The 24,282-nt window shown below is 32.7% G+C and overlaps 1 protein-coding gene across 1 annotated transcript in view; it reads right to left on the bottom strand.

Annotated features, from left to right (window-relative positions):
• Nucleotides 1-94: 94 nt before the first annotated feature.
• Nucleotides 95-24,282, bottom strand: part of LOC129224553 (SEC14-like protein 4) — a 38,143-nt gene continuing 13,955 nt past the window's right edge. Inside the window, exons 4-13 of the mRNA XM_054859029.1 lie at nt 20,754-20,797; nt 19,294-19,356; nt 17,862-17,955; nt 16,282-16,376; nt 14,014-14,092; nt 13,153-13,233; nt 8,800-8,886; nt 7,952-8,058; nt 4,283-4,595; nt 95-730 (exon numbers count right to left, since the gene is read on the bottom strand). Coding sequence (XP_054715004.1) covers nt 627-730; nt 4,283-4,595; nt 7,952-8,058; nt 8,800-8,886; nt 13,153-13,233; nt 14,014-14,092; nt 16,282-16,376; nt 17,862-17,955; nt 19,294-19,356; nt 20,754-20,797 — 1,067 coding nt within the window. The 3' untranslated portion in view covers nt 95-626. The remainder of the gene's footprint in view (nt 731-4,282; nt 4,596-7,951; nt 8,059-8,799; nt 8,887-13,152; nt 13,234-14,013; nt 14,093-16,281; nt 16,377-17,861; nt 17,956-19,293; nt 19,357-20,753; nt 20,798-24,282) is intronic.

Genomic DNA, 24,282 nt, shown 5'->3' with positions numbered 1-24,282 from the left:
TTACTATAGTTTATACAGTTGCATCACTCTATTGCGCCGTATAAAAAATAATTTAAACTAATAAGTAAATTATTTATTATTTCAAATAAGAAAATACTATGAAATACATTTTTGTATGTAGACGAGTTAAACAACTTTTTATATTTTATTTAAGAAAGAACTACGTGCTTAAATACCATTTGAAATGAAAATAATTGAGTAAAAATACTTTTAAATATTTCTAAGCATTTGCATTTTCTTAGAAAGTTATTAATTAGAAAAATAAGGATGTTAAATTAGAAAAAAAACCAGTAATATAAAGCAATAATACGTAAAGTAATTTTAAAGTCCAATAAAAAATTAGTGTGATCGTTTTTTTGACTTTTGTTTGAAATTAATTGAACATTCTCACTTTATGCCGACAACTGACTACAGTTTGACACGGAAAAAAATTCGAACTATTTTACATATAATAATTTTGAACTTGATTTTCAAACTAATGCTATCTGAGTAGTTGAACCTTTGTATAAAATAGTAAAATACAAGTGCTAGCTTTTATTAAGACCGCATTTTCTCCACCTCTGCAATAGCTGATCGGGAAGTTAGTAAAATCTAGGTAAAATTGATGCTGTATTTCAAAATTCAAATTAAAACTGAATCTTCTGTCCAACTTCAGGATTCTTTACAGAGAGCTTAAAATATATTTCTTTGGATCTAAGCCAGCTGTAGGTATTGTCAAACAATATGATATCTGAAAAAGAAAAACATTCGAAAATTTCAGTTTCAATCATAATTGTCTCGTATTTCAAAATATTGCTATTTTGAAAAAAAAAAAAAAAGGCCTATATTATAAACAAGATGAAGTTTATTATCCAACGGTTTTTTGTTACCTTTTACATAGATAGATTAACATTTTCACTCAAATTTTAGCCTGAATTGTGATTTTACTCATCTCCTAATGAATGTTAAGTATTTTTTTTCTGCCTGTCCTCACGGATGTGTGGACGGCTGAATATAGAATGTATGGAAAATAAATCTTGAGGATTAACAAGTTAATTAACACAACTTTCTTGTAACGTATGATGTACGTATGCATCTCACATAAGTAAAAAAGGTACACCGTAGAAGGTTGAAATTTCGCATGTAGAGTCTGCATGGGGTCTTGTTGTGTACCTCCCTCAAACGGCAGAATTTTTTTTTTTTTTTGCATATCATTCACTCTATGGAGTATTTTGATCTCAAATTTTGGATAACAGTTAAAATTCTCTTCGAAATTGTATCTTATTAGAATATCATATGGTTCCAGATCATATTTTTCATCGAATATTAAGTTCATAACTCATTTAAAAAATTTCATTTTTTATATAGTAAATAACATTTTTATTGTTTGGTTGGTTCATTCTTTGATATAAAAAAAAAACAATCGTTACCGTACCCAAGATGGTTTTGCTATTTGTACAAAAGTATCAAGAATCTTTTTAATATTACCAACAAACAAAACAAATTTTACTATTCAAAATTACATGGTGGTGCTTCACAAATATGTGATAAAAAGGGGGGATTTCTCATAGAATTTTTTTTAAGTTGATTCATATTTTAATATAAAGACGACCCCTTAACAACAATTAAATACTTAATTTTTTAAAATGCATTATTTCTGAAAAACAGAAAAAATAAATAAATAAATAAATAAAAGGAAAAAACATCTTATACTTGTCTCGAGTGTCAATAATCTTCGAATACGAACGACTATTTTGTTTTTATTTTATTCTTTCTTCTCTACGACTGTACTGCAATTCCTGCAAATGCAACATGATTCACAGACTGTATTTCGTCCTCGTCTGAGGATCAATCATCTCTAGGGACCGCAACTGAAAGGAAGGTGACAAACCGAATTACGAAGCTAAATATATTTCCATACTGGCTGCTATTTTTTTTTTCACAAAAGTCAGAACTTTTGTTGGGATTCAGGAAACTTATACGCAAATATAGTTGTTTTCACAGGAAACTGGTGTGAACCTCGTGAAATCTCGAAACATTGCCCGGTAATAATGAGGCGTTTCAGAATGTTCTCACAATGTGGCTACATGTATTCCTTGTTTGCTTGCCAATGAATTTCATTGGAAATGCTGGGAAATGGTTTTAGATTGTCCGTGGATAAATATCAAGAAAACTTGATCAAGTGATTTCTGTCATAGAATTGAAATAAAGTCAAGAAAGTTTTTTAGTTGACTTCTGTGTTGGAAATGTCCCTCTAGCCACTTTAAATTGCAATATATTGTTAGTATTTACTCCCGTATAAGAAGAACCTTGAACTGAATTTGATAGCGTTATTATCCTCCGATTAATTAAAATCCGCCATAAAACTTTGACTATGAATAGACAAGCTGGAAAACTACAGTGCCCATTTTATTTCAGCTGATCCTATCTTACTATTACGTGGCACAAGCATAAAAAAGTTACTTCGTAAAATAAAACGAGCTGATTTGTGTATCACATGGCTTCCTTTTACTCCAATTTAATATCATTTCCCGATTACTGGCAATTTTAATGTGATTCAATTGTTAATATCACCAACAGTGGCCAAATTAAAACAGATTTAAAAAAAATCGCCAAATTTGTCGCAAAGTTGGCGTCAAAACTTGGCGGCCAAAAGCTGGCGAAATATCGCCAAGTGTCCGCCAAATTATAACACCACCTGAATTTACATCGAAATTAACAATGATTCCCCCCCCCAAAAAAAGGAGTAAAAGACCCCTTTAGAAACACTCGAATGCAACCAAAAAGGGAGATGTACAACTAGACCCCACTAGGAGTCTGCGTACCAAATTTCAACTTTCTAGGACATAGCATTCTTGAGTTATGCGACATACATACGCACATACGCACATACATACATACGTACATACAGACGTCACGAGAAAATTCGTTGTAATTAACACGGGAATCGTCATTATGGATATTTCGCGTGTCTATACGTTCTTAGGCACTCATCTACGTGTGATCGAGTCGAGAAAAAAACTCAATATTCATTTGTGTGTGAGTAAAATGGAAATTAAGGTCGATTCTTAAGTGAAAATTTTTTCGCGAATACAATACTTCCTTTTTTGTAAAAGGAAGTAACAATTTGGGCTTTTCAGTACATTTTATCCTCTATAGGCAAGCTTTGGTTTTTATTGATGTAGGAAAAAGTCTCCTAGTTTTCCTGGATTATACTAATTAATTCTCTTAGTTTTTAACAAGTAATGATCATTTAGCACATCAGAGCACAGGACTAGGTGATTATCTCTATTTACGAGAAAATACAGGATTGTAGAAGAGTATTTTGCAACAAGACTACACGTAGCTCAATAAAGGTTACCTCAAGAGATGCGTAAAGGTTTTTACTTCTGTTTCAGATAGCTCAAAAAATGTTGTTTTAAATTTTGCGAAAAACCTTTTTTTTTTTTTTTCATTTTAGCACTACACTAAAAAAATTCCGGAACGTTACTGAGTATTTTCGTGTTTCGTTTCAGGATTTTAATGGTTTTATCTACTTCCTGGAAAAATCAAGTATCATTACCAAAACGTTTCCTGAATTGCTACAAGTTGCAAGAATGCAGATGTTGTGAAAAATATTTTTAGCTCCCAGTTAAAAGATTAACTGAGCGTATTTATGAAGTTTATCGGGTTCAGCTCGATTGAGGCCTGCCCAGACTGATAAAGTTCTGAAAGGGAGCGAATAATTCCATGGACTATGTAACTTTGCCAGAATTGCAGGCGAGTAACATTCTTGATACTTGCTTGCAATTTTGTCTTAGCTTTGGTCATGCTTGCAATACTACTGTTGGAACTTTCTTGATAAATTAGGAAAGTTGCAAGCTATTACATTTTTTTCTTCTTTAGTTTACACTAAAGTTCCAGAGACACGACTGGCTTAGCGGGAAGATTTCTAAATTTTTCAGGAAGATTTACTAAATTTTAGTGGAAAATATTTCTGGTTTTTGCAAGATATGTTACAGGCAGAAATTGTGCACATCAGCTGCCCATTTTTTTCCAGGAACGTTTCTGAATCGTTTTTACTGTGCATATGGGACTACTCGTCGGCTGATGTTCAGTGGCGGATTTGCCATAATGGCAAATATTGCAACTGCGAGGGTCCCCATAACCCCGCTGGGGTAACAAAAATACACATGGTAAATGTTTTAAATAGTTCCGTCACTGACAAAGGGACTAATTCCAGATATGTAGAAGACGAGAATAGGATGAAAAACACATTTTGTGAAAAAATGTTTGAATACAGTAGTGTTATTCAAATACGTACATTTGCCAGCCTTTTCACATTTATACATTCCAGTCTCAGCATATTCATCAGTGTCTATCCTTTGAATGGGGACTAGTTCTGTCATCTTTTCTCCTTCGGAATCCATTTCCTGCAAGAAGAGGCCAAAACCGACATCACGGGCTTTTGTTTCGAATTCCCATTCTAGGAAGGATTCAGGTTCTTCGACTATGATTGTTTCTTCGTGGTAAGAAGCTCTTGGCAACACAATTCTTTTCGCTTCTTCTGCATCGGCCAGCGATCGTATACTCTTGTGTATATAATATTTCTCTGGTACTTTGCCACCATGATTTATCTGGAAAAAAATGTATAGTTCAATATTAGAAGGGTAATTCCCAAAGTAGGAGACTCTTTCAAGAAATAAATAAATAAAAGATCATAAAATAATATTGCTATTGTTGCTTTATGGTAGCCTTGTGCAAATAGACAGTTTTCTACTCTTTGTATACGTATACAAAGGAAAAGCATTTCACGGGCAGGTATTGGTGCAAAAAGTTTAAACAGATGAAAATTTTCAACATCCTAATGGTGTCGTTTCCAAAATTTTAAAAGTATTTTTTCTGAAAGATCATGTTTAAAAACATAGAATCTGACCACTTTTTAAATAATTTGTTTAAAATTAATATTTTAAAAAAAATACTTAAATCGGAGCGCTTTCATTGCTTATGGCTTCTGTCGATGACATCACAAATGATGCAATGCCATTCTGTGTTGCCATTCACAGTGCAAAATATGTAATTCACATCATTACTCACGTGTAATGGCAAAGATATTGTTGATAGCAAGCGTAGAGCGCAACATTTAATACGCTTCTTGATTATCATAACGTGGAAACGTGGTAGAAAGATGCGACAAAGTGCATCATTTGTGACGTCATCAAGACCACGCCTTGTTTGAAAAATCGGACATTTTAAAAAATTATTTAAAAAAAAAACTGTTGGGAAAATGAAAGTACTTTCTGACTCCATGTTATTTTTTTGCTTATTCTATCCATTTCAATGACTAAAAGTTGTACTTTTGACTGAAGAAGACCACCCCATTATCGAAGCAAGCCTGTCGAAAACTCGCCAAGCTTCTGACACCGTAAAATATTTGTTTATTCTGTTATAAGAAACTTTTTTTTTTTGAAGAAAAGGCACTAGAAAGCAGATGTTCGGTAAAAAATGCAAATTTTATCCGAAAACAACAAAAACTACGCCCACTTATATGCAAAAACAATGTGCAAATTTTTCAAAGCCGGGGGGGGGGGGGGGAATAGAGCACTCTGACTTTCCTAAATGACGGGTTTATATTCTATCCAGGGAAAAAAACACAAGGAGTATCTAAAATAAATTTGTGTCTGTTAAGTTTTATAGTAGTTCTTTTTTCAGGAGATCGAACTATTTCCAAGAGATTCTATTACTCTCAGGGAGTCTGAAATCAACTTTAGCACATTTATATTTATTGCAGGCGATATAGTTTTATAAAGTGGCCGATTTTAATGTTATGCCGCGAATTTCACAAAGACGGACCTAATGCAACAGGTATTTTATTTTGTGTAAGTAGTATTTTATGTAAAACAGCCACTTACATAAGAATATTCTTCCTAAGCTTCGGCTCACGAACATGAGAGATAGCATCATAAATGACTTCGAAAACAATAACACAATGAAGCGCGTGTTCTTTAACATATTCAGCACTCAATTGAAACGAGAGTTAAGGTGGCACTAAAAACTAAGTGGACATGACATACGCAGCAGTTATAACAGAGCCTGGCAAATATAATATCGGGTCCTTGGCAGTGTGAGAGTTAAAAATGTTTATACCTATTTTTAAGCCCCCGGTCTAAAAAAGAAGCGAATTATACGTTTGATGTGTCGGTGTATCTGTGTGTCTGTCTGAGACATCGTAGCTCCTAAACAAATGAACCGATTTTGGCAATTACTTTTTTGTTTGAAAGGAGGCTCGTTCGAGAGTTACCTTTGCTAGTTCTAGTCTTATAGGAGTTTAATTCATAAATATATTAATAAAATTAGCAATTTTTGTCTTTTAGGTACTAAAAACGTGCCTAATGGTTGTACGTGCGAGTAGGGTTAGGTACCTAAACGCGTACCTAACCCCACTCGCACGTTTGTTTAAAATATGATATTAGTAAGCTATCAAAAAACGAAACTTTTTGAGTCTGATGGAATTTGCTTGAGAATTTCAACTAGATAAAACTTGAAACACAACCTTTTAAAGCAGGCTCTAAATTTAATTCCATGCCTAATTCATACGAATGGTATGAATTAGGCAACTGAACTTTTAACTGAATGGTGAAATCAGTTTAAGAAAAAAAATTATATTTGCTATTTACTACTTGCTAAAAAATAAAATGCCTATACTAAGAAAGGTTTTTAAACGGATTTTCAACTTTCTCTCTTGATTATGTCTTTGCGACTATCAAATTTTAGTAGTTGTTACGATTATTTTTCTCTTTCAGTGTTTCCCATGTCATCTAGAAAAAAATTAAATGTATTTAAATTTTGTATATGTTCTGACCTATGAGATTCATTGGAATATAGGGTCGGCAACTTAGACTTGGGGTTTCTTTTTTTTTAATTTTAATTCAGTATTAGTTCTTGTTAAAGAGCAAATGGTTTTATGTTGTGTAAAATAAGAATAAAATAATAGTTTAAAAAACTAAAAAAAAAACACGCTTTCGTAGCAAATGAACCAAAAAGTGAAAAACAATCTTTGGATGATAGTAGTTGACCAATCACTTAATTTTAATGTAATACAAAAAAGCGTGGGGTGCTGTCTATTTACATTTTTGCTTGGACAACAAATGAAGAAATTCAAGAGAACTGATAAGAAGCACCCCACGCTTTTTTGTATTACATTAAAATTAAGCGATTGGTCAACTACTATCATCCAAAGATTATTTTTCACTTTTTAGTTCATTTGCTACGAAAGCGTGCTTTTTTAGTTTTTTAAACTATTATTTTATTTTTCTGTTTTTTAGTCTTATGTTGGAGAATTATCAGGCGATGAAATTATTTATAAAACGAGTGCGAGGTAATTTCTTAAAGTTAAGACAAGGGCATCTCGATGGGAAGCTACTGTGAGTCACCGATGTATGTTTGCGGAAATCATATTTATATTACTTTGAAAATATTAGATGCATTTGAATAAAAGTTTTGTTCAACAATGAATTTCCAATTGAAGGCTCACCAAAATTTTGGCATGAGTTTCGTTAAAAACAATTATATTTCATGTTCTAATTACCTTGGAACATGGGAACAAATTTTGTCTGATGCAGAAAAATTAAAGGTTTTTGTAGATATTTTTAAATACTTTTTGCGATCATTTTTTAATGTATTTTTTTAAATTTTTCCTTTTTCACATTGTTGGATTTATGCCAAAAAATTGAGTAAAATTGGAGGAAACTAACAATTAAAAGAGTTAATTAATTAATTTGATTATAGAATATTGCATTGTCATCGGGTCTGAGGTCGCGTGCCAAATTTCAAAAGAATCCGATCGCAGGAAGTGGGCGAAATTTGAGCTGCAAGATTCCGTTACAAGATACATACATACATATATACATACATACATACATACATACATACAGGTGAAGCTAATAAAAGCATGTTAAAAATAGTTTCACGCAGGTGTACCAATTCTACTTACAAATGTTTTGCACAGGGGGTTGCCATCAGGATCTGTCTTCTTCCCTCCCAGAAAAGCAGGAAGCACTTCACCATCGATACATTTCAATAACTCTTCTTTCCATCCATCTAATCAGAGTTAGAAAACTCCTGTTAGTTGTGGTTTTGTTAAACGATCTACAATTTGTTTCTCAAATAGAAAATTTTGACTTTTTGGGCTAAATAAGTTCGCGTGAAGCAATGAAATTAGAGCAATATTCCCTTCGCCTTTGCCTATGTACATTGTGCAAAGTCATGCACCGATAAAGAAAATTCCTTTGAAAAAAATACTCAAGATTGAATCATTTTTCCTTCCTTACATTTTGATACTTATTTGAACGAGTTTTAGTCATCAACGTTGATGCATTTCTAGTGCTCACTTTTCGCAGTTTTCAGAAGTTTTAGACGATTTCCAACTTCGCGTCTGGTACTAGCGTAACAAAAATTTACTTTTTGGGGTGGGGTGAGGGTTCGGTCATTACAGAGCTTGTATGGTTATAAATTGCCATATTAGGATTGGAAAAAATATTTTTAAACTGAAGGCTTGGGTATTGACATTCAAAACTCCCTTTCTTGTGCCTCTAGGAGTTTTTTCCCTCACAGACGCCATTTTCAGTTTTCGGTGCTAGAGCCACCTAAATGCCTTTTGGTGTCTGTACCTTGTTGTTCCAAGACGAGAAAAGCTTAGAGATAATGATCAAAACAAAAATCTATATGGCGAAAATGTTTCGGTGTGATACACTGGTCTACATCTTTAATGAGATTGTACTGCATGTTTTTATGCATCAGAACACAATTTTTATTTCAACTCTTTATTATAAAAGAGCTTACCTTGCCCGAAAATATGCACTTTCTTCAGAATAGAGGAAGCTATACAAGATTTTACGATGGCGAATCCAACGGAAAAAAACATGGATGCTGTAAATAGAGGGAAAAAAATCAATGATAACAAAAAAATTAAAAAATTGAGAATTCCAAAAAATGCAATTTTTCATCATGACCCTGTTATACAAGAGAGAGTTATAGAATTCTCAATTGCTAAATTAAACACATTATAAGGATTGAACATATTTCCTTTTTATCAGATTTCTCATGATAAACATGATTTAGCAGCTCATTATCAACTCAAAAATGTAATGGTTTAGGCAGAAACATAACTTCCCAAAGTAGTGCTTGCAAAGCAATGAAAACCACAGATTTTGGATAATTTCATGCTTTTATCTAATGTGAAAGAGACCTAAGTACGTTGCGAACTCCCAGCACACATAAAGTACAGGTTTGGAACAATTTTATTCGGAAAAAGTGTTCCAGATGCCTGAATGTGTATCAAAATGTACTCCGAATTTGTTCCACTTTCAAGAAAGAGTACTGATATGTATTCCGAATCCATTCTGTTTTAAAGAACTTGTTCCGGAAAGTGTACGGAATGGTGTTCTGCTCAGGTTATTTGTTATAATTTTAAAACTTGGGAAAACGATTGAAAGTAGATTGAGAGAACATCTGGGCACAGTTGGGAAATCATCATTTTCTTTGTTCTTACAACTGGAAGGGGAGTATACCGTAACAGGGGAAAAAAACATTTACTACTTTTATTTTTTATTAATTATTCTTGTAAAAAAAGAATGATAACTCCTTCTGTGGAATGCATAACGTTTTTTAAGCAGCTTTTTTTTATTAAACTATCAGTAAAAAAAAAAAAATCTTTTAATATAATGATGATAGAAATCGTGTAACAATTCATCGTTACTACTTGACTTCACGAATGCCTGTGTAAAGGGTGAAATTTGATGATTAGCTCTAAGTTTGTAAGGACCTTTTTGTTATAAAGCAGTTATTTCGAGGGAACAAGATAATGTATCCATTTATTAAATCTTTGGTCAAGTTTATGCTTATAAAAATGGCAATTTGATTTAATTTAATTTTGCTGCTCTGATGTTCAAACCCTGTAACCAAATCGTTACACTGTGTGTAACATTACCCCTCCCCCCAGCGAATAAATTACAAAAAAAAAGAACTTTTACTACAACATACAAGACCAATAAGTAAGGTCTCTAACCGTGTGGTGTCGCTCTTAGTAGATAAAGAGACTTGATTGTGCATGCGTTCGGTAGTAGTGTAATATCCCTGCGTAGTTTCAGTTCAGTGTTGAAAAACTGTAAATTGAGGAATCCCAATTCATAGGCGCATGGGGGGTAAGCAGTTTACAGTTCCATCAGCAAAAAACTTGCTATCTTTTGGAATGCATGTGGTGTGCTCTACGTGGAATTTCTGACTCAAGAATTGAAGGTGATTTGCCCAACATTAAGGCAGAGTGTTGTACTTTGTGACACTTTTCATATTTTAATTTTTAACGTCAATTATTTGAATCAAATTCAAAATCTAAAAACCACAATAAAATACCCCAACATACTTCTATGCAATATATTTTTTTAAATTTAGACAGTTTGAAAATAAAATGTTGCCAGATATTTAAAATAAAAGTTCCAAGCTTTCCCACGGTACAACATCCTATTGCACCTTGGGACACATTCGATCGTACTATGGGAAAGCTCATGATTCACGACAAGCCATATACTTAAACCTATTTTGCACCAGAAAATTAAAAAAAAAAAACAATTTTTTTTCACGACAGTGAATTAAAGCATGAATAAATAATAATGAAATATGAAATATTATCTAACATCAAATGTGTTTAAAAGACAACATAAGATTAGAACATTGTTCCATGTTCCTAAACATATCTTACTTATTAAGAACCATGCATATGTTGTACCTGGAACGTGTTCTAAGGTACAAAATGTTTGGCTGTTCCAAGGTACATTCAACACGTAGTTTAAGAAAAACCAAAATAATGGTCAATCTAGATGCACTACCATTATTTTCTCATAAGCAAAATATTTAAAGTACTTCTCTTTTGTAGCAAAATAAAATTCAGTTGATTAGTTTTACAAATGCAAAGACAGAAAATGAAATGAAAATGAAGAAAATATTTACTTTAGCCTCATGAAATTTTCTTTCTCTCATAAAATCGTCAATTTTACTCTTTTGTTGCTGATTTTTACTATGGCACCATTGAATGGTGAAGGTTACTATTAGACATTGCTGTTAAACTAGATTCTTAGAAAGTCCCAAGGTACAAACGTCGCAAGGAACAACACTCTCCCCTACGATCACTCAAGCAACGCATCCACCGAATCAGACCGGAAAGACGTCTTTCTTTTGCATCACGATAATGCAAGACCGCATTTTCGTGCACAAACACAAGACGTCATGGAAAGAATGAAATTCACAGTAGTTTCACAACCACCTTTTATCCCAGATTTTGCACCTTTTGTCTTTTGGTTGCTCTCAAAATTGAAGGAGACAATGAAAGACGGACGCCAAAATTCAGGCAGCCGTGCGCAAATGGATTATGGATGCATACCCAACCGGACTCTTTCTTCACGGACGGAATGAGGATGTGGACAGAACGATTGAACAAATGTGTTGCTGTTAATGGTGACCATGTTGAAAAATAATTTTAATATAGGCAAGAGAGAAATAAATTTCCTTCATCTTAATGTCTTTGTTGTTATTTTATCTTGTCGGAGACTTATTTTGTGCTGTTGGAGACCTTACTTATCAATCATCCTACGTATATACTTACTTTTTTTTTTTTTTTGTCAAAAAAATGATATTTTATCAGGTTTACCGAAAAAAAAACTCGTGCTTTCAGGGGTTCAAATGGTAACCAACTGAAATTGGGATTTAAACCGTAACATGTTTACGAAACATATTTATAACCTTGCTAGCAAATTTAGATTAGCAACTTTGTAAAATCTACGACAAATGTCACATATTTAATGCTCTAAATGCTTTATGAAAAACTATTCATTAAATAATATAATTAGTTTTGCATTATCATACGCAAAAAGGGGAGGTGTGACATCGATGAAAAAAATATCGATGTTGTAAAACGTCAATGTTTCGAAACATCGAACCTTTTTATGTATATTTCTACACGCTATTCTCAAGTAAATGATTTAATGCTATAATTAAACTCACAACTTGTATTTATTAATTTTCCAGCTAAGACGTTTGAGCTCAATAAAAACTTAACGATAATAATGAAAAAGTGTCATTAGCATTTCAAAATAAGCACATTAGGTAACATAAAGTTATAGTTGTTTTATTATTCATGCGAATCAATTTGATAAGCTTTTAATATTTTTCAAACTAGATACAGAAACACGCACAAATGAAATAAAGCAATAAATGGTTGAGCTAGCATGCTTATCCAACGAAATTACATGGAAGAATTGTACAAATTATACATTTTTAGTGCAAAATGTATTATGTCGATTTTAAATGTGTACCAATAACAAAATAGTTAGTATTTAAATCGATGGTTAAAACGTTGAGATAACAGATCTTAAAGTCTGCTGAAATTTTAAGAAAAGCTCTAAATTAAAGACTTGACGAGAATTTAGAGATGCAAATATCTTAGCGACAATTTCACCGTATGCATGTGGTAAGGATCGTTGTCTCCCATTACTCAACGAAATTCGCTAAGTTGGCGACTTTTCTTAAAACTTTTGCAGAATTTAAGACCTTATAGTTCTATAACGGAGACACAAGGGCATACAATTTATGTACGCAGAAACACTTGAAATGCTACTATTTTTTTGAGCAATCACGATTGCTTATTGTTCTTATTTGACTGTTTTGGCGTCCTATCATTTTATTTTCCCACCAGCACCCTCTGCCAGCACCACCGTCGCGTCGACCGGCCTCACGATGCTGCTCCTCTTGAGAAAACCGTCTCCAGGTTGCGTCCTTATCCTACACTTACACGCATACACACACACGCCTATACACACATACACACACTCATGCCTGCGCACAGACACAAACACACACTCCTACACACACACACACGAACGCCTAGACACACACGCGCGTACACACACAGCACTGCATACACAACACGCACACACATGCATACATACACACACACACACGCACCCATACACATGCGCCTACACAAACACACACGCGCATTCATACACACACACGCACGCGATTGCGAAAAACATAATTTGAATTCAAGATGCCAAAAATTCAAATTAATTTTTTTTTTAAATTCTTACACTGTCTTATGGTTTCCTTGTAAGGAGTATTTTTAAATGAAAACTTTTTTGTTACCATTTATAGCAAACGCTGCTTTCAGGCGCTCTGGGTAGTTATCCTGATAAATTTTAAATGCTGCCATTGCATTTTCAATGCCTGAAAAAAAAGTGATTATCATTAATGATGTTTAATTTTAAAAACGATTTTTATAGTAAAGACAAATGCAAAATGATCTTTCAACAACACAATAGCAAAGTTTTCAAAATAAAGCAGATATTTTTTCTAAGAACTTGAATTCCATGTTTTAGAGATAGGACACAGATATTTATTTTAATATTTTAATCGTTAGAGTTTTAATCGTTTTGTTAATACTTTTCTCTTACGTAAAATGTAAAAATAAACATGTAATTATTAAGCACATTTATCATTGAATCAGCATACCTGATGATGGATAAAAGTATTATAGCATTTTATTTTCAGCATCTAATGATTTAAATTGATGAAAATAAAATTTTCACTTTAACCAACACTTTAATTCCTAGTTCATGAAAATCCAGTTCATTTTCAATAGGCCCGATATACAATGGGTGCCAGTATTGTAATATTACAATTTTTTTTAACGTTTTATTTAAATTCTAAACGCAACAAGTTACACATAAAATCAAACAAATATGAAATTAAAAACAGTGGAAACCCGACTTTACGTCATCCGAATCTACTTTTCTCCCGTATTTCATGCTTTTTCCATTTTTTTCGCATACGAATTATGTTAATTTTTCCCGGATTGTAAGTTTGTTATGTATGTATTTCCTGCAGTTAGCTTTCTCCCGGGAAGTGAACAGCTCTCAAAATATCACGAATTGTTTGAGAAAATACGAGTATCAATGTAAAAGTTTTATCGGAATAAATGAATAATAAAATAAAATATGTACTTACATTTTCTGTCGGTTGATTGAGCAAAAGACAAATTTTCGAAATCGTATATGTAGACACACTTGCTTACGTTTCTACCTAACTTAAAAAAAGATGAACTTTAGGAAAAAATAATGCATATAATGTAATTAATATTTGTTTTATTTTATAAGGACAGTTGCATCTAACGAGATATCTTCTTCAGCTTGTACAATGAGTGCGCCACAAAAATTAGCCAATTTTCTGCAGTACGATTATGTATTTATATATGCTCATTATTGCCACCCCTCCAATTAAATAGAGAGAGAAAAAAGGTCATGCACAAACGCAGGATAATAAAACGTTAAATTTCTGTGAGTTCAAATTTCTGTCAAACAACTAAATTCAGTTCTCCAAATCCCAAGCTTTAAAATTATGTTTTTATGCTAACGTTTGATTTCATTCTGAAATTTTAAAACACTTATTTTTCCTTGTGTTTACAGTTTCAAGACGAATTTGAAACAGAGCAATATTGCTTCCCAACCCCATCCGAACTGGTATTAATAGAATTTTTCATGCTCACGTCTTTAAAATGCTGAATCCTTCCATTTATTCATTGTTTATTTCTTGTTTTCTGCTATTTTGCTGCATTTTAAAAGTTTCTTTCTTTCCTTCTTCCTTTTTTTCAAAAAATTTAGTCTTTTGATGTTTTAGTCAATGCAGCACATATATTTAATGCTTTTCAATTTGTATTTACTGTTAAAATACTATTTGTTGGAATAAAAGAAATATGCTACATGACAAATTCAGCGATTTGTTTATGTTAACACCAGGGGTTCGCAACATGGGTGACAAGCCTCTGTAGGGGCCACAGAAGAGTTTCAAGGAAAGCGTGAATCTTTTCTAAGAAATAATTTAAAAAGTCAAACTAAATATAATTTACTCAATTTGGAAGTTTATGAGCAGTTTTCGAGATTATCACCGTGTGATGCCCATATCTCTGTGAATCTGTAGGTGCAGCATTAGCAGACATAAATTCAAAATATTAAATAAGGAAGGGCATTAAAAGCGAGCTGACTCACGTTCTTTCAAATTACGAGCTAATATTAAACGAGCTGATGTGTGAATCACATGACTTCCTTTCACTCCAATCTAATGTCATTTCCCCATTACTGGCAATTTAATGTGATTCAATACTCTCTAAATATCACCAACAGTGGCCAAATTAAAACAGATTTTAAAAAAAGTCGCCAAATTTGTCGCCAAGTTGGCGACAAAACTTGGCGACCAAGAGACTGGCGATTGATCGACAACCGCCAAATAAAAACACCATTTGAGTTTATATCGAAATTAACAATGATTTCCCCCCAAAAAGGGGCAAAAGACCCCTTTAGAAACACCCGAATGCAACCAGAAGGGAAGTGCACAACTAGACCACGCTAGGAGTCTACGTACCAAATTTCAACTTTCTAGGTCTTACCGTTCTTGAGTTATGCGACATACATACGCACATCCTCATATACTCACATACATACATACCTACATACAGACGTCACGAGAAAATTCGTTGTAATTAACTCGGGAATCGTCACTATGGATATTTTGCGCATCTATACGTTCTTAGGCACTTATCCACGTGTGGTCGAGTCGAAAAAAAAAACTCAATATTCATTCGGGGGTGAGTAAAATGGGAATTAAGGTCGATTTTTGAGTGAAAATTTTTTTCGCGAATACAATACTTTCTTTTTTGTAAAAGGAAGTAAAGATTTGTTGAAAGCAAACAGTGATAATCCTCCGATTGATGCTGTGAAAGTGTGTGGTAAAACATGTCAAATTCACCCAGATCTTACATTACGTCAAATGTATTTGCATTTGGTTCTTCGATTTCATGTGTTTCATAACAATGTGTTCAATTAAAGTTATGTCTAGAAATATTGTTTACTTGCGAAATTATGGATACTTTAAATTAATAAATAGTTTTAGCAATCCCAACTAGCTTTAGTTTCAAATTTTGATTGTACTCTTGTATTTACCAAATATGGAGGTATATTTAGGGGGGGGGGGGGTAAGCTTGCATCAGTGTTCAAAGACAAAGCCTGAAAGATGGGAAAACCCCTGATATACACTAACACTAAAAGTTCCTCATTACTGTTCTTAGCATTCGTTTTAGTTCATAATACGGATTTTAACCTGCAAGTAGAATCACAAGAAATAACAATTTGCGAATACCTGTGGTACTTTTGGTGTTTGATGAGCAAAAATTAAGCTATTTTATTTCTGAATAAAGTACTTGTAATAAATTTAAATACTTACAATTTTGCTTTGATTTTCAAGAGAGGCCAAGTCATTTTCCATCAAATAGATGATGTATCGTTCGAAATCTACGTATTTCATAGACATACATACACCTTAAAGAAAATTTTAAAAAAAGTCAAATATTCGGGAAACATTTGACTTGGGAGACATTTTACAGTTCCTTTCGAAAATGTTAGTTAAAAGACACTCATTATTTCAGAAATAAAATACGAATATGTATCTAGAAAAAATCAGTAACTTCCAAGAAAACTTAAAAATGTTCACAGCAATAGCTAAGTATCTTCTTGACTTACTAAGGAGGCTCCTGGGGCAAATATTTCAGTGTTTCAAACAAATGACCAAATACCATATGAGGCAGTGAGAAGCAAAGGGATGCAAGTGTCAAAATGAAAAATTTGGAGAAAACCAGTACAAATGGTAGGTGAACCTCTCCTCTGTCTTGGGGCAAGAGATGGTACTAGTGGCCCTGGTAGGTGCTGTTATACAACATGATTTAGAAAACTGTTTCAATGAAAGCCTACCTAGGAACACAATTTTAAACGCGTTTTACTCGAAACGTGAAAATGTCCACTTACATCCCTTCGCTTCTCACTACCTTATACATGCCTACACTTCTTACAAAGTTGCAACATAATGAGACTGCATTTTGTCATTTTATGAGCTCAATTCTGTCTGGAAGAGCCCATAACTGAGTTAAATGCGAAAGCCCTAATAATGAAGCCGATAATACCTGCCTACTGGTAGCTAAAAGCGCTCTTAACTGCAGTGAAAAGTCTGCATTCGTGAAACTTGTAACGATTCAGTACTCCTTTGGAAAATATACTTGGTTTTCACAGAAAGCCTGCGGAAACCCGCGAAACTTCGGAACATTGCCCAGAAATTACCTGCGACGGTTCGGATTTTTTTTACGGTGCATAAATTAATAGGTTTTCAATAGGTCAATTAATAGGTCAGAGCTTTAATTTTACCAACAGTATTTTAATCCAAATGAATACTCAGGCAATCCTTACAGGCCGCATACTCATACTACATGGACTTTTGAGTATTTCCTATACTATATGGATCAGGCTCATTGGTATAGGCGTTGCAAGAATGTCAATGCCTAACCACTACGCCGCACTGCTGGTTAACTGAAAATAAATAATAAGCGATGTAAAAATTCAGCGTGTAGCAGCAAAAGTAGACTTTTTTTTTCGCAAATGCGTTTTATCCCCTTTTTTTTATATTACAATACTTAGATAAGCCAATGATTCGAGACAGAGTTTCTATAGTCCCCTAAATGGTTTAAACAAAGCAGGAAAAGTTATTGTAACTTATATCTTTTTATAGAGAGAGATATGTGAGATTATCCTAATTATTTTGGGTGAGATACCAACTTTTGCAGCCATAGGATTCAAATAAATGTTTCATGTAATTTATGTTTTGTGAAGTTTGGGGAATGTTTTGCTTGTTTGTTTATAACTGAAGTTTAATCTTCCCTTAAGAGTTGCACCTTTTTTTTACTTTTTGTTTTTTTGTTATTGGCTTTGAAAAAATAATAATATTGTAGAATCCATAAACTATTCTTTGTTTCTTACCTTTCATGTCTATTTTTCCGTAAGGTATGTATCGTACAATGCAGCCTTCTTTATCAAATCCTACAAAACTAGCGCTGAGATATTTATGAAAAACCTGGTGGAGGAAATATTAAATTAAAAAAGTGAAGAAAAATAAATAAATAAGCAAGTGCGATTGAAAATTTTACATAAAATCAAAAGTTAGATTGTTTAATACTATTTAAGTGAGCGTTTCTACATTTTATTCTTAACGTTTTCATAGTTGTTGATGAATACATGTTATATACAGTTAATAAGTTTCCCCTAGCCGTCCGCCTTGTCTAGTGATCAGAGAAGTCTTGATGCAATGGGGAGGTCCTGGGTTCGAATCCCAGCACTGTACTTTCTCTCTCCTTTCTTTGTATAAATGTGTTGTGTTGTGAATTGTTACCTGCTCTATGTACGGGTCCTTATGGCATTTGTGCACTGCGGCAGTCGGATTTCACACCAAATTACGCTACAGTTGGTAAATAGAAGCAGCGCACCCCAAATTGCCAGCCCTAGCTGGCATAAGACACCAGCAACAAGTTTTCCCTGCCGACTATGGACAGAGGTGTGTATGAAAGTCGATTAGTTATAAGAAGACATGAAAGATACGACACATCTTTATTTGCCAACATGAGTACCAAGCACGTTGAAACATTTGTCATACCGCTTGATAAGCTTTAAAAATAAATAAATAAATAAAAAACAACAGGAAACCATCAGGGCTTTGCATACGGACGAAGCGTTGACAGACGACACAGTAGGTGTCACAGCGGCCTGGCCTTCTCAGATCTGACGGTCTGATGCTGTATGACAATGAGTGACGGCACTTGCCCACACAAAACCATAGTAAAACCTTTGGTTGGAGGGATCTACACTATTCTCCATTCAGTACTGATCTCGCACCAAGTGATTTCCATCTGTTTCCGGCTTTGAAGAAAAATTTCGCCGGAATTCGCTTTGCTGTAGTCAAACAAGTCGTTAAACGCTTCTTCCGTATTCAAAGCCCTGAGGTTTTCTGGAGGGTTTTGAAGCTTATTGAGTGGTATGACAAATGTCTCAATGTTCTTAGTTCTTATGTGGAAAAATAAATTTGTCTTATCTTCAATATCATTCAATTTTTTACTTTCATAAACAACTCTAACCACAGGCAGCCGGGAAAACTAATTTTTCAACTCTCCGTCGTATAGACGTAGTGTTCCATTATCTTTTGGTAAAATGGACTATCGTCCACAGCTCGTTCATTATTTTTTTTCAAGACCCTCTATGACATAATCTACATAAATATGTATTGTCTTTAACAACTAATTATAATAATTTCTAGCTATTTCTTAGCTAGAAAAGAAGGAAAATGAAAGCTCCAATTTTACAAAGAGAGGAAATATTATTCCAAAAGCAACAGTTCTAAAAATAAAACTATTTTGCTCACCTCATTCGGCTTGTAGTACCTAAGAAGTGTATCAACTTTTTTTTCTTCTCGCCATTCCAAGTGCTGTTGTTTTTAATGCAAAATCATTAAATACATTCATTAGAATCATACATATTTTTCAAAAAAAATATTTAAAAGAAATATTCGTTCTTCAGAAATTATATAGAACCTTTGCAACAGAAACATAAGAAAATAATAGGTATATGTTTCACTTTCTAGATCAGTGGTTCCCAACTTTTTGAATGCTGAGAGCCATTTTGCCAGTCAAGCAAATCGCGACACTTCCATGTATTGCTTATATATCTATCTATCTATCTATCTATCTGTCTATCTATCTATCTATCTATCTATCTATCTATCTATCTATCTATCTATCTATCTATCTATCTATCTATCTATCTATCTATCTATATATATATATATATATATATATATATATATATATATATATAAGGGTGACGGTGTTTCTTTGTTTGCTTCTTTCTTTGCGCCCAATGACCAGGAATCTTATAGCACAAACCCTGAAACTTGAAACTTGGTACAAAATTCGAACTTACATTGGGGTCTGCACCCCGAAGTCGGAATTTTTAATTTCGAATTAGTTTTATTTTAATAATTTTTTAAGCTAACATTTCACATACTTTGCCCCCTCCCCTCCCCAATATCATATGTCGTTGGAATAGGGTTTTTTTTTCTGAACAAGATGATGTTTGTTCCATTTCTCTCAATCAATTAGAACAGGAGATAAAAGCGATTCTAATTAGCCAATTTTCAAGGCTCATCTCTATCCGAAACTACATTGCATCTCTGTTAACATGTGTAGAATAACCTTATTTTCTGAACTCAATTAAAGAGCATTGAACTATCGAAGGAAATAAATACGTCGAGTTACTGTGATGGTCGAGTTATCGAGATCCTACCTCGATGCAGAACATTACCATTTGCAAAACATTACCATTATTCAAGATTATGAACCAATAATTACTCCAGTTGTGAATGTAATGTGATTTTTCTGTTTTTCACAAATAATATAATTTTAGCTATTTTGAAGGTAATTACTACTAGCCCCTCTTTTTTAATACGCTTTTATTAGCTTCACCTGTATGTATGTATTTATATATATATATGTAACGGAATCTTGCAACTCAATTTTCACCCACTTCCTGCGATGGAAGGACAACAGTTTTCTCGTCTTTTACCGCACTAAGAAAATTTTCGCTAGTTCATTGTTGTACTAAGATTGTGTTCACCTAATTTTATTGTGTACCAAAGTACTTTTGAGTGAAATGTTAAGAAAGATATAAGTGTAACAATGCTTTGATATCGGACAATGTTTGAAGTATAGGACATATTTTGTAGAATGTGAATTTTTTAAGTTTTCTGTTTGTCTGGTAAAATTTATTTAATTGACTCATTTTTATAAATATGTTCACTTTTTTATGTTTTTAGCTCTGATTTACCTTTTTAAGCATCTCTTCTGCCCTGTCAACGTTAAAATCCCGAGCTGAAATAAAGAGAGAGAAAGAGATTAAAACTTCATTACTGTAATTTTTAAAGGAACATTTTACGTGATCTAGTTTTATTACACATGCGTAAATAGGATAACATCTCCTACAAGAAAGCCCTTTGACTGGTTACGTCACGTGATAGCAAGAGGCTGACGGAGAGAAAAGTTCGCGATGAAGATCGCTTTAATTAATGTCTGTTAAAAAGCTAGAGCAATTATTTTGAGACCAGTAGTTCACCAAACATATTAGCGCATATCAAGGGAGAAATCAAAAGCTTCTTTTCAAGTTAGGGATCTTTCATTCTCTTTTTATTCCCTCGAAAGATACACACACGTTTCAGCGAAAAATTATGCTGTCAAATAACTTACACAGATTTCAAGAATGAAAAATAAAGTGTGTTAAAAAAACTAACAAATATTGCATTCTTTTTTTTTAAAAAATTTCTAAAGAACTGAGACACTGATATACAGTGGCTCCCAAAAGTGTTCGTACACCTACGACTTTCAATGAAATAGGCCATTATCCATTGGTTAGAATTAATATTTCGGAATAGGTATTTTATTATAAGATCTATGATCTATTTTTAACAAAACTACATGAAAATTTTTAATAAAACATTAAAACAGAATTTTTAAAAAATCAAAAACCAAAAATTGCCGGAAATTTTATCTCACAAAAGTCTTCGTACACTTTGAAAAAATGTCAAAAAATTAGTAAATAATCTAACTTTTTACAAAGTTATTATTTAGCAGAATATCATGCAGTATCAACAACAGCTTTTAAACGTATGGGAATAGATTTCATTGTTTTTTTCTTTCTTTTTTTGTGTGATTTCTGAGTAAGTGTTCAGACGCACTTCGAGTCTTACTGTTTCTAGTTTGCTTTTCGTTTAATGGTGTATTTTCGTAATTCAGCTACCAGATATCTCCAAATATGTTCCATTAAGTTTAAATCTGGCGATTGAGGAGATATTTCTAAGCTTAAGGACAATTTTTGGGGCACCAAACGCAAACGCGTGCTTCTTGTCGTTATCTTGATAAAAAAAACGAAGTGTTTCCGATTACCAAATTTTGGGCTAATAGTTTAAAATTGTTTTTTAAAATATTTAAATAAACAGAATGACTCATTATTTCATCAAAAAATTCCAAATTTCCAAGTCCTGATGCTGTAATGCACCCTTACACTATAACACCTTCACTGTCCTGATTAACTGATCAAACTAAGTTCCTAAGATTAAATTCCTCATTTTTTCTTCTATTTACAATTATAAAACAATTTAACCCAAAGTGTTGAATTTATTTTCATCTATAAGTAAGACGTTGTTCCAAAACGTTTTCAGCTTATTTATCATTGATATTACGACGGAAAGCGTAAGCTTACTGTTTTTCGCACGAACAAGAAAATTTCTGCGGGATGAGGTCCCATTTAATCCAGCTAATCAGAGAACTTGGCGAACAATTTTAGGTGAAAATTAAACGTAAAATGTTTCATTCAATTCTGCAGAAACTTTTTCAGCACTCAAATGTGTATTTTTCATAATTGTTTTAACTGTAAACCTCCGATCACGCATTGTTAACTTTGCCAGTTGACCTTTTCTTACCTTGTTTTCGACCCGATTCCTTTCTTTGAAGCATTTTATCAAGCACTTTACTATAGAATGGAATAAATTAACTAATTTAGACAAATTTTAAACCAATTAACCGCTACTGTGGGGAAAAAATTCAACTTTCGAATGGTGTTTGTGGTTCTTTTCGAATACCAGCCATTTTAAAGTAATAAGCAAAATATTAAGGAATAAATACACAAAAAGTTAAATCCAAATGACATTTAAGAGTCAACACAATGCAAAAATAATAAAAAAACGACATGTGATAACTTTAATAATGAATTTATTCGAAAATATTTCAGTGTACGATGACTTTTGTGGCGTATCTTTTCTCTTTCTCTTCGTTTTTTGACAAATTTCAAAAATAAAATCTGCAAATATTTTGAAAAAAACTACTGGGTTTTATTCAGAATGGCATAGGAATGGTGTGAAAAAAAATTGGACTTCATATTCCAATTCAGTTTTGCGTTATTTTGGTTTTACTACAAAATTTCAAGGTGTACGAACACTTTTGGGAGCCACTGTATGGGGAAAACAATTTGTCGTTTCTGAAATGATACATTATAGATTACATTTCTTAAAATTTTTTTCGTTAATTTATAATTATTTGAACTTATTTTTAGAAGAACAATTATCGTAACTTAGGTCCAAACAACATGGTAAAAATTTTACCATATTCTAAGAGTACGTTATACTTTAGATAATGTAATTATCTAAAACATATAATACTCTAAGAATATTCTATTTTAGTTCAGTATATGTATAAGTTGAGCAACTAAGAAAAAACGTGCAGAATGACAAGATTAAAGTAAATCAAATTTTTAATGCATTGTATCATATCCGATTGATTTAAAAAGACTCTTAGTCGAGTCAAAAAAAAAAAAAAAAAAAAAAAAAGCATGTCTTACAGTAAAAACACACAAAAATTAAAAATATGTTTTACATTACAAACATAATCAAATAAATATCTGCTATTTGCACTCAACTATATACGAGTTTATGCGATAAAACTGGTATGCTAGAATTATATAAATTTTAAAACGAAGTAAATATCCAATCCACTATAATATTAAAATCTGTTCGCGTCCGTCTGTCTGTCTGTCTGTCTGAAGATCGATCTTCTCGAGAATCGCTGCTAATAAAAAGTCAAACGAGATACCAATCAATTCGAAATTTTCCAAAGAAAACAATAGGACCAATCCCGTAATTGTGAGACTTCAATTAGCGGAGATATTAATTAAAACGTTAATTAACATAACATTATTCATGAATTTTTATTTCTTTCCTGTTGCCATTTTGCATATGGGTGAGCAAGTAAAGTTCTAATAATTGTTTTAAAAGAGATTTTTTTGGCTGCTGTCCAAATCTTAAAACAACGTTTCCATCTAGAATTTCATTTTAAATTAGTTTAAAATTGGTTGCTCTATTCGGACAGAACCTTTATTTTATCGTCTGTCCTTTTTTTATTTTTTACATTCAATGTTCTTAACTCTTTTCAGCATATGAAAATTGTTTCTTTAGCTATGTTTATTGATTGTAGTGTAAGTTTATCATTCACGGGCCTCATATTTGGTACATTTAGGATGTGCGACTAATTATGTTTATTTTGTTGGACATTTTCCCGTCCCATGGGTGAGTTTACGATTATAATTACTCTCTTTTTCCTTCCTATTTCTATTTTTGAAATACAGTTTGTATCGTTAAAAGAACATGTTAAATTAAGATTGTTTGGATTTATTTAAGTGAAAGTGAGTTGAACAAAAAATATTGTTTTTAAGGATTTTAACTAAAGCTAAATTCGAATCTGATGACTTGGTATTAAATTAATGCTTATTGGTAATTATTAAGTCTTGGTGCTTTAGTTTCACGTAATCA

Source organism: Uloborus diversus, chromosome 6, assembly GCF_026930045.1.
Source record: "Uloborus diversus isolate 005 chromosome 6, Udiv.v.3.1, whole genome shotgun sequence".
In the NCBI taxonomy this organism is placed as follows: domain Eukaryota; kingdom Metazoa; phylum Arthropoda; class Arachnida; order Araneae; family Uloboridae; genus Uloborus; species Uloborus diversus.
Note: the sequence above shows the minus strand (reverse complement) of the source record. Positions and strands in the feature narration are given on the sequence as shown.